General features: G+C 43.4%; 1 protein-coding gene across 1 annotated transcript in view; it reads right to left on the reverse strand.

Annotated features, from left to right (window-relative positions):
* The window catches only part of TOP1 (DNA topoisomerase I), a gene marked incomplete at its 5' end in the record, with an annotated part of 67,777 nt that extends 51,740 nt beyond the window's left edge, over positions 1-16,037 (reverse strand). The window contains 2 exons of the mRNA XM_082007384.1: positions 15,350-15,374; positions 16,005-16,037. Of these exons, the coding sequence (XP_081863510.1) occupies positions 15,350-15,374; positions 16,005-16,037 (58 nt within the window). The remainder of the gene's footprint in view (positions 1-15,349; positions 15,375-16,004) is intronic.
* Positions 16,038-16,700: the final 663 nt, after the last annotated feature.

Genomic DNA, 16,700 nt, shown 5'->3' on the forward strand with positions numbered 1-16,700 from the left:
TGCATGGCCAACATTTTCAGATTCCACCTTATGCAAAACTCACATCTGCCTTGAATGAGACTTACAAAGGGGAGAGAAACATTTACTTAATTTGTTCCACATCTAAAGTCTACTAAAAGAAAGCAAGCATAATCCTTGAAAATTCAGCTGAACCAACTGCTTCTGGTTACCTTGTTCCTCAATTTTAAGAGTAGTCCTTTCTTTACCTATGCAGATACAACTAGGTGTGAAAAATTAGCTTTCTTTTTTAAGCTTTCAAATGGCTTCCACTATCACAGTCACTAAATGAGCTGTTTAAACTGAAAGAAATATGCTGCAAGTGCAGAGAGTCATCAAAAGTCCGTTTATCACTGCTTAACCAAGTGCTTAACTAATGACTTGCACCATATCAGAGGTTCTGCTTTACAACTACTGCAACAGAACACACTCTACTTTTCAAGTTTTTTGGACATGCAACCTAATATTATTTCAGTATTCTAAGAGGTTGGTTGGTGAGAGGGTTAGAAACATGCTCAAAAAACTATGAGCACTACAGAAGCAACCATAGGGATTCAAGACTTGGTTATTCCTCTGTAATATAACCCAAAATGAGAAAAACAAGTTATATAGCTTATTTTCAGGGGTATTCCAATGGGAAAATTAAGAAGGATTTCTTTCCACTTGATTATTTGACAGCAGAAATAGGCAAGGGAACCAAGAGGAACATCTAAGACTATTTACAATCTCATAATTTATTCTTGAATGATTCAACTATAAGGCTAGGAAAAACTATTTTTAATAGTTTCTTGGCTGCCAGTTTTATATATGTTGAGATAATTTTTCAAAAAGTTATTAGGATTCTTACTAGAGTCAAAATTAAATCAGTACATCTGTTAAAATTTATTATGAATTTTACATGAAGGACTAATACCACCTTGAAAGCTGCAGCCACTCCAGCTGATTTAGCAGTTTGCTCCTATGCAAACAGCCCAGAGCAGCAGCTGTGCTGTTCCCTCCCACCCGCCTCTTCCAAGATTTGAAGCCTGTGCTAGACAAAACCACTTCTGGGAGTGCAAGGGCCATCCAGGTACCCAGCAGCAGGGAGCAACACTCACACTCTTCAAAGCTCTGCTTTACCCAAAAGAGTACAGCAACTCCAGCGTTTTTTTTAAACTATAATCCTTGAATACATTTATCCTGTTTGAGTTTGCATGCACTTCAGCGACATTATTTTGCAAGTTCTGAAGTGTACCAATTTATTTTTGAACTTTGATCTGGTTTACAACTAGCAATTATCTTCCTTCCTGTACTCCAGTCCCTAGCAGACCAGAAAAGCCTCTCTCTCCTGTGATCACAACTGCGACCTGTGATCACCTTTTACTTGATACCATCAGATATAAAAAGGCACAGATACTGAAACACTGGAGTCTTATGCTTTTATTAATGACTGTGGTAGTACTAAGCCTGTAAGTGCGAAAACTACATGATGAGTAGCCCTAATACCATAGTAAAAAATTAATAGGAATAGCCTATTCTGGAAATCAGTTAATGACATGGGATATTCAACTTCACATGCCATTCACAAAACTAAGAAGCTGCATGGACAGATCAAGATGCTCCTGGAAAAAGAGGTAATTGAAAATTGAAAATTGAAAGTTAAGTAACAGCTTGTAATAGTAACATTTCTCTTCTAGTGATGGTGTAATAAATAACCCAAATTTCTTGGAGACAATGTAAGTTCAAGCTGGTTTCCTAAGGACATTTGTTTGCATCTCTAAAAGGTGAAACAGTTCAGTGGTCTCTGCTGAAGATGGATCTACAACCAGAAAAAACGGTTCAACACAGGTTTTCCCAACAAGAGACTTTAAAGTACCAGTTACCTTGAGATTAAAACATAAAACAAGACACTTTCTGCCACTACAGTCTCACTACACTTCCAGACAAGTACTGGAATCTTGTCTGCTAGCACCACATGCTCAGAAAAATCTAACTTCACTACAGTGAAAAGTGTGCAGTTAATGTCAAGTCCAGCATTTGTTCCATCAAGGAGTGCATGTGAAGTTGCTTTATGAACTACATACACATCTGACATAACAAGAGTAATTCTGGTTTGATTAAGTGCAAGGGAAAACTGTAGTGACCAACAGGGAGGAAACGACATTTGATTCTGGGTGTACAAAGATGCTTGACAACCTGCTTCTGTACTGATGCCTTTTTAGAGTGTACAAATCTACAATCTCCTCAAGTAATTTGGTCTGAATTATTTCTGTATGTAAATAAACCCATTCAGATCACAGGATTTGGGAAATCACATACCTGTGGTTAGGGAAGCACCAACCACACTGCCTAATAATACACTATTTGGATACCTGATAGTGATGAGGAGGAGGCAGTCAAGATTTAAGAAATAGCTTATGAGATGAAGAACTGAGAAAGTGACACTGGCTGAGCAAATGACACAGACTTCAGAACATGGAAATAAATGTGAAACCTAGAAATGACACCAATTTGTATGCATTTTTAAGCCTTCAAACAGTTCATGGATGCTTAGAAGAAAGCTCTCTGAATACCAATCTTGTCTGAACTGAAAACTAGTGGAAAGCTTACCTTTCCAGTCTCTGAAGCAACTATGATAAAAGTCACCAGTACACTTGTTTGTAGTCCATGTACTACATTTTTTTCAAATACTTTCTCCAGTACTGGGGGGGGAAAAAAAAAAAAAAATCAAAGTGAGGGTTTCTTTTACTCTGTTCTCCTACAGAGCTGATTGACAAAGACTGATTCCACAGCTCTGCTGAGATTAAACAATTAATACACACAAAAAGACTATAAAAATTCAGCTTAGGGGGAAAAAAAAAAAAAAATCAAATAGCATATTTATTACCACTCCATTCAAAAAGTAAATATTTGCCATCTGCAAGTCAGTAGACTTCTTCCCTAGGACTTCTTTATAAAAATGAAACTGAGAAGTGTTCCTTTCCCCAGCTCCATGGCCCTCCCAAAACACAAACACACGGATGTTATGCAAAGACAACTCCTTGAAGTACACACTAACATGTTCCTTTTGGGATTCAAGGTTTCTCAGTTTGGATTAGAGTCTGAGGCTCCTGTAACTGGGTGGGTGGGGTCTTTACAAAAAGGGAGAAACAACCAAGAACTCAAATTAAAAACAAACTAATTCTGCTGTTAATAAATGAGACACTCATCTGTTTTGAAGAGTTTCATGTTCTTGTGAAATACAGCTACAGGGGACTCATTTCACAAAACAATGCTCCACAGCTTCATTCTGTATAAGGGAATCTGTTTAAGAATACACACTTTAGCTTCAGTACACCAAGACCTCATAAACCTCCCCATCCTTCGGAAACGTGGCCAGGGTGTTAGCATAGTTTCTCTTACTAACCAAGTACACTGACGAGCGATGGGCAAAGCCCAGCACAGATCAGTTCCTAGATCCAGTACCCCTTCTGAACGAGCCATGCCTGCTGTCAACACCAAATGTAACCCGACTGCTAAATTGCATGCAGAACAGGTTCAGTTGGCGTGCAAAGGTGACACCGGCAGCTTTGAAGAAAAATCCATTAGATTCCTGAAAGAGGCAAACATTGCACTGCATGAGTGCTGTAAGAGAAGCCTGCTCATAGAGAAAACCAGAGTATTTTAACTCAGGCTATGGTTCGACAATAAAATCACTTTTTCCTCTACACAGACAAGCTCACGCTTTGACAGTGACGGATAGCGAAACCGTAAACTGAAGATTATGCATCACTGGACGAGAGTCTCAGCAACAGGGCTGGACAGGAGGGAAGGGGCAAACATGTTGGACACAGAAGGCAATGCTTGAAAAAGCTGAAGAATGACAGCTTTATACCTTCCTTTATGAAACAACTGATGGACTCATCAATTCAAGTGCTTCTGCCTTTTGCCTAAGATTCAATTTAAGGATTAAATTCCTGGGATAGCCAGCTTATTGCTAGTTGCAGTCTCCATCCACTGCAAGACAAGCTACGGACTGGGGCAAATAAAACCACACTGTGTTGGGCTCTCACAGAGAGTCTTGCAGACAATTAAAGAAGCCAAGTACAGAGCATCAAGTGCCAAGCTGTACTTTCCTCTTTATAGCCAGACAATTAGAACAGTCTAAAACCTAGAAAGAAGCTTCCTTTGGATACAAGTGATGCTGAATAAGCCTACTTGATGACAAAAGAAAAACATTGTTTATGACAGCTATCAAACTCCAGAGTGCAGCATATTTTAAATTATAAGACTGTATCTACTCAAAAAACCAGGTATTTCAAGGACAGCTTGCCTGTGCTTCCCCAATAAAGTGCAGGTGACATAGACAGCTATGATATTATGACTCGGTCAAGATGCTAGCTCCTCTGAGAGGCTTCCTGGTTTTGGAATAGGAAGAACACTGGAGGATTTAAGAAAGCAAAAGTGAAAAAGGCTCTTGAAGAATGCATGTTATCCACATTCACATCCAAAGGCATCCTGGACATCTGGCGAGATGTTCTAATCTGCTGGAGCAAGACAAAGTAACCCAAACACCTACACAGCTCCGGTATGACAACTCGCAAATATTAGTGTTAACGGCACTGACATCCTGATTCTGACTCGCACCAGTGTTTCTTTACTAAAAAGATGTATCAAGATGACATGTACAAGAAGATTGTGCAACACTGCAAAAGTTAATTAAGGTCACTGCTGTTAAGAGTTCATCCCTTGCACTGTATTGTGGTCACCTGAACCTACTGCATCTGGATCTGTTAATTTACGCACTTGTGTACTGGAACGCAACTTGCACCTTACTTTTTCTACTACCAGAAAGCACTCAAGACTTTTTGCTCCTCATGCCTGAGGTGCACTGTTGCACCTAATCTTCAGTCAAAACCAACACTAAAAGCTAAGTATTGGGAGGAAAGACCGGTAAGGAAAGCTTACTCTGATCCACACATAAAGGGGTTTCCTGTGCACAAGTAGCATTACAACAGACACAGTACATTTTAACAGCCTCAGTGACATTCTCTGTCCTCAGAAGAAGAGCAGGCAGCTTTTTATTCCCCATCTGGTGGTCATTAACTCTAGAGTACAAACCTCAGAGTACGTCACTAGTACTACTCCATCCCTCCATTTTGTACACGCTGCTTGTGTTGCAACGAACCATATCCTCACATGGATCTCCAAAGAGCTCCTGCTTCCAGCTTCCCAAAAGGCTAGATTAAAATGGAGAGCGCTCGTCTAACTTGTAAGTGTACTTTCTTAGGCAAGTTTAAACTGGTACCCGCCCATCCTAGCTGTTTTATCTCCCCAATAATTGATCTTACTCACACACTTGCTAGCACTCACAAACTGGCAGAAGGCATAATATTCTCTTCCTATTGCTCAAGGCACAGTTAGGAGACATTCAGACCAAGGTGGCATGTATGGTGCAAGACACTCACCTGTAAAGTACTTGGTACTGGAATCCCACACACAGACCAGGAAACCACTGATCTCTCTACACTAAATCCAGTCATTTCACTAATTGCAAAACCCGGCATGCAACATTTTACTATCTGTGAAATACCTTAGTACCGCAGAAAAAAATGCAGGCTTTAGCTCCTGACATGAGTTTTGCATCTTAGAAAAAATTAAAACACGTGCTAAAACTGCAGAAGCTGCCTCTTTTGTACTGCCCTTTGCTAGCCACCTCAGTCCCCAGCTGGAGAGAGAATTAAAAATTAAAAAAAAATTTGGAACTGAATCTTAGTCCCAGCCAGACATCTATTTCTGCACTGGAAGAAATCACTCCCACTCTGTTCTTGTTTCTCCACCTCTGAGAACAGCATAGTACTCCCTCTTCTCCCACTGTGTTTCCTATTCAAACAGTATGGCCAAAGGACAGGATAACAATGTATAGCACAAAGGACCTTAATCCCAGGCATAGAGTCCATGTGTAACAGAACGTCCCTCCCCAGTGCTTCCTGCCTTCAGCTTCAAGAGAGTCTCTCTTCATATTCAACCCTTCATCTTCACACAGCCTGACCAAGCCATACAGAGTCTGCTGATAGCTGGCAAGACAGCATCACACAAAACCAGAAGCTGGAATGAGTAGCTAAGTAAGTTGGCAGTTCTTATCTCTGTAAGGATAGAAAGTACTCACCTCTGACTTGCATCCACTGCGGAGCAGATGAAGGAAGACAGCCCTCCTACCTAGTTATCAGGTGTCCAAACCACCTCATGTCACAAGCTATGCAACCGGGTGTCCCATCCACCAACTGATACTTTTCTCCTCCAAAAACTCTGCTTGCAGTCCACAAGAACAGAAGCTTCTTAGTTGTGCTACTCTAACTCCAGAAATCTCTGCATTTCAGTTGGAAGACCACCCCATGTTTCTCAACTCTATCTTCAGATACTTAAAAATCTGCAACAGACACTTACCCTGTTTCAAAGGGGAAAACACACAGAAAGCGAGAGCCCACTCTTCCCTCACCTTCTCCCCTAAAAGGTCTTTTTAGGCTACCTCTCCAAAACAAGAAACTGCAACCTCAGAGGAAGACGAGCAGCTGTTTTGACAAGTCTGGCCCTTGTTCAAATACTGAATATAACCCTCAAGCAGCAATACATTGCCATCAATAAGAAGTTCAACTAAAGTACGTTGCCCTGGCCCCAAAACACTGGTCATCTCTTCCATGTTATATACAAAGGGAAAACTACCACATTGTTGTTCAAACTGAAAAGGTGTACAGAAGAAAAGTGGCAAATAAAGGAAGAAAAAAGGTCCTGGATAACACTCTACAAGTTCATGTTCTCATGAGTCAGAAGCAGTGCTAGGCAATACATCAGAGCAAGTGACAAATGCCAGGAAAAATTAAAAAGCTATCTGTACTTGGGTATTGCTCCATTCCTATTATTTTCTTGATGTTTTACCATGAAGTCACGTCTCTGGTCAATCTCTAAAAAAAATCTTTTAAAAAAATTCTTAAAATTATTCCATTTAGACACTGCCACACATCTTCTAGCTGCACCAAACTGACAGACATTTGGACAGAAACAAGACAACTTCCAACCCCATCCACTGAGTAGTGGAGTGAGCCCAACACTTCAGCAATTACACAGCATTTGGTGAAACTCATTCCAGAGCAGCCAAACAGTGCTCACGCATTAGCCCAGCGGGTTTCAGATGGGATAGGCTGTATACAGTCTTATCCACATTGAACACGAGACCTCCTATCTCATTTGTTCCTATCATTTATTCCCTAACACAGCAAAATGCTCTACTACTGAGGTCCCAGATGCTTACTGCAAAAATTACTAAGACTGTGCAAATCAATGATTAGGATATCAAAGTAAGCATTAAGTAGAAAAGGTCACCAGGGTCTTATTTTTAGAAAACCATTGAAAAAAATAGCACTATGGGAGAAAAGGGGACTTTTTGAAGAACCAGAACTATGCCTTCATTGAGAATGTAAGATTCTTGTTCCCAGAAATAAAGTTGTACTATCTGCTTAATACTGCGTATCTGTAAGAGACTACGTCCGCTGTATACTGCTGCTGCTGAGACATTAACAGATGCTTAGCTAGTATATCCTCACCACGGAGCATGTCTTTAATGGATACAGATATGACCTAGCTGAAGATGAGGCACATAGACTGATCAAAATATTTTAGTGAAGCTACAAGTACACTCCAAGCTTTCCTGAGGCAGAAATCAATCTCTCTTCAGTCATGGAAAGATACAGCCAGCTGCAGAATCACTCTGCTGCAGCACTGAATTCCATGAATGTCCATCTGTCTTTAACAGGCAAACCATCTATCTTGCGCAGAATTATGAAGGGGCAAGTCTTCCTCTTTTGGGGGGCACCATGAAGCTCAGCACTGTGCAATACTGCTAGAGAAGGAAGCCATTGTCTTGATAACACTCCTACAAAAACCCTTCTCTGACGAAGGTACAAGACAAAAATATGTAAATGCACACCCACACAGCTAACAACTGCACAAAGCATATGGTAAGCTTGTGAACATGAACAAATACATTCATGTCAAAAATATCAATCAGGAATCCAAAAAGATCTACCAGTCAGAAGCTTTGTGGGAAGCAACTTTTGGCTCTAACACTAACAGGAGCCTTCTAACAAATCGGCTTCCCAATGGCCTGATGCTGTCCTCCTTTACCCTGCAATCATCTCAATTTCAGAAGTTACCATCTTCAAACTTAGAAAGGGATTATTGGAGACACAGGTTGTTTTTCTTGATGAGGTATTGTCTGCTGAGGCTGAATGACAAGCACCTACACTAACTTTCTTGCTACACCTCCCATATTTGAGCCTGCACTGCCCCCATCCCATCAAGATACGCATTTCAGACATTTCCAGCCCCCATCTCCAAAGCTTTCCAAAACAGGAGGAAAGCATGCTCGATGCTGCCTATCCTTGTGACTCCGCGTTGGGAACTGGCAGTTTAGAAAGACACAGCAGCTGTCAGTACAAGGTAATTGTCTAAACTGAACTACTCCTGCGACTATCTTCTCCTGAAGCTATTGAGATTTAAGTAACAGCTACCAAGGAAGGAAACCTCCCCAGGGTGAAGCAACAGTATCAAATGTAGTATTCACGAGAGCTGTCTGGTCAAGTCTTCTTTTTCACAGAATGTTTTTCTAGTGGACAAACAGGCCTTGAGATGATGGCAAACATCACTAGCACTTTGTGATAACACTCACTAGAACTTTGTGAGGCAATTTGTATTTGAACCACTGTCCGTCTTCCCTCAGCTCTTTATATCTCGCAGGTCACAAAAATACAGAATTAACTTCACCCTTTCTTTTCATGTCACCTTCCAAATGTCCTAACTCTCACTGTGATACCAGAAGGTATTACTGCAGTTCACTCTTTATGATCATTAGTTTAAAAAGCAAGCATTCAAGACGAAAATATTTCTATCTATAAATCTGATTAAATCCACTGGAACTACTTAGTATTTATGTCAGCCAGGACATTTCGAACAAATGCTGTGCTAAAAATACTCTAGTCCCATACACACCGGGAAACCGCTACTACAACTTGTTCAGCTGAACTATGCGATAGCAGGAGCCTGCAGTAGAAAAGGCTCTCTGCTCTGCCCAGAGCAGCACTTCAATACGGTATTAATTCCAATGTTCAGCCAGCGACAGACAGTCGAAGCCACCAGAGGCACATGCAGTGGGAGCTCCCTAGCGCAGACAGTTAACAGCAGAGTAAGGAGAGCAGTAACTGGGAATACTGTTTAAAAGAAATAATCCTACTGTAGCTGAGAACAAGGTTTTAAACTCATTTTCTAGCTGTTCTTTCACAAGAGCAGGTCAACAGCAAACTCTGCTGAAACAGCAACAAGTCCATACCCTTCTCCTGTTGCCTTAATGGGAGGAAGCATTTTGAAATCTAATGATGATACACATTTAAACCCTGACAGTGCTAAACAACTCAGAACACATAATCATGCAGGGAGAAGGTATGGCTGAGCATATTTGTCATATGTTGCTGTCTCAGTCAAATGAAACAGCCCCCAAAAAGCAAGGTAATAAACACTGATTACTACAACAAATACCCTCTCTCAGATTTGGAAACCTAAGACACAGTCCTTCAAAACTGCAGGCAGGAGCAGAATACATAATGCTAAATAGTAGTTTGCTCCCATGTTTTGAAGTGTGAGGTTTTCCATAAAACTTGGAGCAGTTTCTATAAAACTAGCAGCTGCAAAGGCAATTCAATTTAATAAGCCAATAAATATTTCTGAATGACTGCATGTCTTACATGGATATGAGAAATTATATTAGCAGAACGAGCTCAAGCAGACTTGAAAGAGAAACTATCCTATCGTGAAAAGCCACAGGAAAAATCTGCACTGATTTCTTATGTTACATTCCCTTTCTCTTAAATAGCCACTGTATCATTAAAGCCCGTCCCTGCAGTCCAATAACAAAAAAGCAGATAAACTGTCAGAGCTCCGCTGATTTTCGCGGAGCTACAGCAATTTACAACACCGGTAAGAATCTGACCCGGAGCCCCTCTCTAATAGGGCAGTGGCTTGTGCTATTTCAGCAGGTATTACTTTAACAGGAATCCAGTGAAATCATTAACAGAGGAATCTGAGTCAATGAGATGTTAAGTACTTGCTATAATTACATATTATTGCAGTTTCTGCTGACAGTGCAACTCGGGAGGTTGGAATTCAGTGAACTGTCCAACAAATATCTGAAGTCACAGTTGTAAATGAAATTAAATCTGAATTTGTGTTCAATCATGTTTATGAGCTGTGCGCCTAATTTAGGTGAAGCCACACTTTTACATTGGTCCCCTGGTTAAAAATTTGTCATGTTTTACAAAGTAAACAAAGTAACCCTGATAGCACGTTAATAACAGATATCGCTTAACACTGTAGTAAAAGGAAAAACATCTTAAGAAAATCTGCTAGAAGTAGGAAGCACACAGGCCATTAACCCCCAAAACACATCTTCTAGCACATTTAGGTAATTCTGCTGAGTTTTAACAAAAACAAAAGTTGGCCACAGCTAACAGAAATGCATTCAACTCCCTACTCCCACAAGACACCCATTAAGTTTTAACCTGAATGCTGAATGTGTCAGAACAATTAACACAACAGACCTCAAGGTCTTTAGTAAAGCCCTGCTGAGGCTACTGCTGGGAAAGAACTTTTTACATAGCACATGATATTTAAGAGCAGCTTACCAACAACACATTTATTTACATTTCTGAGTCTGCATTTCTGAGAGGTGTCGGAAATTATCAATTTACCTCAGAGCACCCTCACTTGTAACAATGTGGAGATTCCTATAGTAAAGCTACACTGTTATATTCTACAAGCCTTGCAATATTGCTGTGAACATACTGAAAATCAATGCAAAAACAAAAATAAGAAATTTTGCAGAGATTAGGGTCTGACATTAAATACTTCTAAAAGAAAAAAGCTAAGTGGTTTCAGACTTAAAACTACCCCAAGTATTGTTCTGAGGCTGTGGGCAGCACTTCTTACAATGCAGGCTCATCACCCAGCACTACAGTCTGGAAGTGAAGGCAGGGAGTGACTCAAGGCTTCTGTTGGAAGGAACAAATTACATTCTTCAGGATTCATGTCTCCATGTATCACAAAAAAGGGAAAGGAAATTTGCAGCGGAGATATCAATCTGCATCTAAATACTGTTAACTACCTTTTGTATTTTACATCCCTTGCCAAACATTTGACATTTAAACGCACTGGTGACATCATGCTCCCAGGGAACTTAAAAGACAGTTTCTCCCTGATGTGCACAAGACACAGATAGAGCACAAGAGTTTACCTTCAAGCTTCCTAACTTGTGTAGTACAGTGGCTCTAGCAGCAGCGCAAAGGTACACAGAGCACTATGCTCTGCAGTAGCCCTGCTCTCCTTCAGAAACTCTCACCCATCCAGAAGGCACCAACAAAGCAGCAGCAAGGAAGAACGAATCTGGTCTCCAACAGACCATTTCACAACCATCAAAAGACCTTAAGGATGTCTATTATGTTGCTTTTTCATTTAACTGAATGTTAAATTTAGTTAGCATTTAACTCACTCCCACCATTTACATTCAGCATTCTTACTATTTAATTTAAATTTCCCTCTTGCTCATTCCCCTTCATATCTTCACCCCGATATACAGAGGTGCCATACGAGCGCTCAGGCCAACATAATAAAACCTGCCAGTTTCTGATAAGATGCTGCAGCAGCAAGGGCTTCTTTTTTCCCCCCCAAACAATTCACTGTTAAACCAAAGCCCCTCCTTCACTGGTGTTTTGACTTCCAGAAGCCACCTCTACAATACTGGACAATCTAATTCACACTTGACTCCTGTTAATATACTGTAATGGTTACTGCAGTGATCCTGGCCTCAAATTATCATTATTGGTCAAGTCAACCAGAAGAAAAAAAACACTGCTTAAGGTGACATCTTCACTTTCTACACAGAACAGTTCTGGATTTTACAGAAGTTCTGATCACAGGCTGATGAACAGCCAAGACACTAACAGCTGTTAGTGGAATTTAGTAGCTTTGAAATACAATTTGATTACAAAAGTAATTTTTATCTACTGCACTCTGCAAACACAATGGGAGAACCGAAAGTCAAGATAAATTGCTTTTAGTCTCAACATTGCCCTCAGTAGCAAGATGTTATTATATCCAACCTTCATAATAAAGCTCTTAAAGGCAAAACGCAATAGAATCCAAACAGATTTTGCATCTGAAGTGATCTGCAATTTTACCAAGTGAGGAGGAAAAAAAAAAAAAATCAGAATGATTCCCTCCCTGAGTACATAGCTGTGACTGAACATTCACATCTGTGAAGAAGGGGTCATTTTCAATGACCAAGCTGTACTTGGAAATGACAGTCTTAGACTACCATTTCCCTTCTACAAAGCCGAACAGTGCGAGGACTTTATTTGCGAAAAAGGCTCGCTGCTTCAGCACAACATTGTTCTCAGGATGGTTTGGAAACAGGCGCTGCTAGGACTGAACACAGAACATTCTCTGGAGTGTGTACTGACACTAAAAATACAGTTAAGGTGAAAAACACACCCACTATGGCCAAATTAAACAAGAGGGAGAATCTGGATATTGAGATGGAATGCAATTACCCAAGCTGGAATTTGCCCAGGACACTCTTGCTTAGAGTGATCCGGCTATTTAATGACAAGAAATAGCCAGGAACACATATTTACTGCTGGCATCCTCTCATACCTACCACTACCCTGCTATCAATGAAGCGGGTGTGTAATCAGATCCAAGTTCTCAGCTACAACCTGGGTGCTCCTTGGCGACCTGCAATAGGCTAGCAGATCCACCCCCACCCACCTTACTTCAGCTGCAACAACTTGCATGTTCACCACCTGAGGTAGGATGTCCATTGACCTAGATATGAACATTAGTAACAACAGGAAGCTTCAAGGTGCTTAAGCCGCTCTATTACTGATACACTGCCCAGAAATCACCCAAAACATTCTTTATTAATAAAAACGTTTACTGCGGGTACATTGAACATTTAGAATGAGTCAGTACCAGCCCCCAGACGAACTTCCCTTCCTCCAAATGTAAAGAGGAAAGGCAGACTAAAAGGAGACGCTGGCTCTACTGTTAAGTGCTGCCTAACAATAATCAAGGTACAAACCAATTCTAAACATCTGGGGGGAAAAAAAAGAAAAAGTACTTGAGATTCCTACCACCCGCTCCTAATCTTTGCCACTAAATAGGATCAAAACATGAATATAAGAGCCAGAGCTTCACCACGATCCGCGCATGACAGTTTCCGACACAGAAGTGCAAAGAACTCCCGTGTAGAGGAAACACGACTCAGAGCAAGCAGAGGTGACAGGTTTTCAGGAAGATCAGTCGTGGTCACAAGGTCAGAGAGGACAGTCTCTATTCAGCATTATTTCCCTATCAAGACTAACAGGGTTACACGCACCTTTCAGCACTGAAAAGGATTTGGGGTTTTAGGGGCCTCTGATCAGTCACAATGATGTTACATGACTGCCACAAAATAATTACAATAGGAGAAAAAGGGTGCCGATACCTACACTGGTATGAATTTGTTGGGTATGCTTCGTTTACCAGGAATTCAGTTTTTCCATCTTTCCATCTTCCATTTTCCATTTTTTAAGGTGTTTTTCTTTGAATTTCTGTATTGAATTCCTCCAACACACAGTAGAAATAAAAACTGGAGGAGTTTTAAGTGCTGAACGCCTAAAACTCTAAAAGAATAAAACAGCACCTGGTCACAATGGAGGAGAAAATCCCTCCAAGAGGTTCACTGGAAGCTGGAGTAGAAAGGTCAAATATGCATAATTTCCCCTATGTAAATGGGTACATAATGAAAGCTTACCAGGGAGTACTTTTCCCTAAATAAAGACCATCTTTAAGCATACGAAGGCTACCAGTATTCAAATACACACTTACGTCTAAGTTGCTTCAATAGTTACTCCTGTGCTTCTTGGGAAATCCACTGCACCCTTTTCTCCTTTAAGAATTATTCAGAGAGCCCTACTATAGATTCAAAATGGAAATAGAAGTTCAAAAACTGCCTATTTGCTACTGCCTGCTCCTAGTGCACATGCATAATCACATTCTAATGAACTGACAGAAAGAAAGGTGCAGGCAAACGTAGATTTGTAAATATTTACACGCAGTAGCCTACAAAGCAACCAGGCACATGGACATCATCCAGAAAAGCATGCGAAAAATCAGTAGAAGTCAAGTAGGTATCTTCAACCATATTTTTTGTCCTCTACCACCTCACCAGTCAGAGGAGAACTCAGAGTGCCTTACACATCCCAAAGAGTGACAAGAACACATACACACAAAGGTAGGTTGTGCGTCCTCAACTCCCCTCCACCCTGCTTAAGCCCTTCAACATGACACCTACCAACTTGGGGGGGGATTGCAATTAGCTTGCTTCCTAGAAAAATGAATAAACAATCAGAAAGTTAGTGGCCATAAGGCTGATTAGAAAAGATAATATTATATGTGTGTATATGCAAAAATATATATAGACATATATGTGTATATATTCATATATAAACATATATATATATAAAATTACAGGACTTGTATAATGTTTCTGAATAAAATGAACAGTTAGCTTGCAAACTTTCTGAAGTGATGCTGTCTACCTTTCTGGAAAAAACACTGTTGTGGTTTTTTGTTTTTTTTTTTAATGTGGGCTTTTATTTTAATTAAAAAGCCCGACCCAACAAGGTAAAGTCACATCAATTAAACAACAAGGAAAGAAATAAGACTGATCTTAAAATGGATGCAGCAGATTCTTTTAAGGAGCAACATGTTGCAATCACCTTTCATTTTAGGGGAAGGGAGGGATTCCCTGAAAGGAACAGAGACGGGGAGCAGTGGGGGGAGGAAGGCTGCGATAAAAAACGGCTCGGGGATTTATTTTAGTTAAAAACTTTGCTTTCCCCTCCGTTGAGAAGGGGCTGGGGGCCGGGGATGGCCGGCCGGTGCCTCTGCAGAAGGCTCCTCTCCGGCAGCTCGGGGAGGAGGAGAAGGAGAGAAAGCCACACAGAAGAGAGGAGAAAAAGAAAATGGCGCAGAGACTAAGTCCCGACCGTCGACAAGGCGACTTTCCAGGGAGGAATCGGGGCCCAAAGGGGACTCTGGGAGAGCCGATGGGCTCGGATCGGGGGCCTCCGGTGCCCCCACTTGGGGAAGCGGGGGTCGGGGCGGGGCGCGGCCGCCGGGAAAGGGGCGCTTTTGGCAGCTCGATGGGAACAATGGGGCCGGTGAGCGCGGAGCCGGGACTTAGTCTCTGGGACGCCATGTCTGTGCGCGGCCGGCGCGGCGAGGGGCGCGCCGGGGCCAGACTCACCGTTCGCTCGGAAATCTGCCTCGATCTGCGGGGAAAGGAGACAGGGAGAGACCGTGAAAACGCCGTCCCGCCGGGGGATTTTTTTTGGGGGGGAAGGGGCGCGCTGGATTCCCCCCCTCCCGGTCATTCTCATTTTTAGGGAAATTAAATACCAACTGAGAAATGACCAGCGCGATGCAAAGGTGCCCTCCGTGGCGGGGGGTGGATGGGGGGGTCAGGGTGAGCCGTCCCCCGGCCCCACACAGCTCCTGGGGTGACACCCCCCCGCCGAGGGGAGCGAGCCAGGGGAAGGCGGCCAGCCGCCCCCCTCCCCTTCTCCCAGGCAGGGGGTCACACACGAGTCCCCTCTCCCCCACCGCCCCCCATATGGGCAGAAACGAATCCCGGGGCGAGGGAGGGGGGCGGTGGATGGGACGCCCCAGCACGACGTGGGGGGACAGGCCGGGTTGACAGGGCTCTCCCCAGACGCGTGGGCTACCCCGCGCGGGCGCTGGCAGGGGGCAGCAGCAGAGCACGTCTCCTCACTGAGAATGAAGGGGGGGTCAGCCGGGTCCCCAGGGCCGGCCCTAAGGGGAAGTAAGGACCCTGCGGCCTCGGTGGCGAGGGGCCGGGGTCCCCCGGGAGCGGGCCCTGCGGGCGGTGAAGGGGCACTCACCTGGGAATCGTTGTGCAGTTGGTCCCCGCTCATGCCGGAGGGCGCGAGAAGCCTAATGGAGCGGAGCAGGAGGAGAGGAGAGCCGAGCCGCCGGGGACGCGCGGAGCCGGGACGCGACGGAGAGCGCAGCCCCTGGCTCCACAGCAGTTGTGTAACAGACTAAGTCCTCGTTTCGGCGCACTGCGCAGGCGCGGCGCCTTTTACCGGCGGGGCGGGGCCAAGGCGGTGTTAGGCAGAACATTGGGGCGGGAGTTGGGAAAGAGTACTTCATGTATTTGCACCCGAGCCACGCCCCCTCGCGCGCGAGCCGGCGGGATTTGCATACGGACCACGCCCCGCCCGTGCGTTACCCCCGAACGCAAGCGACCCGCTCACCCCCCTCTCGTGCGCCCTGCGCCGCCTCGCTTTTTACATATCCGGTTCCGCCTCTTCCTTCCTCTTCTCCAATCGCGTAGCAAAAGCCGGCCCTCCTTTACATGCTCGACCCCGCCCCGTCGCTTCCCCTCCCCACCGCTGAAGGAATCCGGTGCATTGTGCAAGAAACTGTGCCCCACTGGGCGCGTAGTGCGCATGCGCCACATCCCACGCCTGTAGTCAGCCGGCTGTATTTGCGTATTGAGCCCCGCCCCTCACCGCGCAGGCCCCACCCCCGCGGTGACAGGGGAGCATGGCGGCGCCCTGATGGCGGGAGGGGTG

The sequence above is a fragment of the Phaethon aethereus genome, assembly GCF_964289735.1.
Source record: "Phaethon aethereus genome assembly, chromosome: 16".
NCBI lineage: Eukaryota > Metazoa > Chordata > Aves > Phaethontiformes > Phaethontidae > Phaethon > Phaethon aethereus.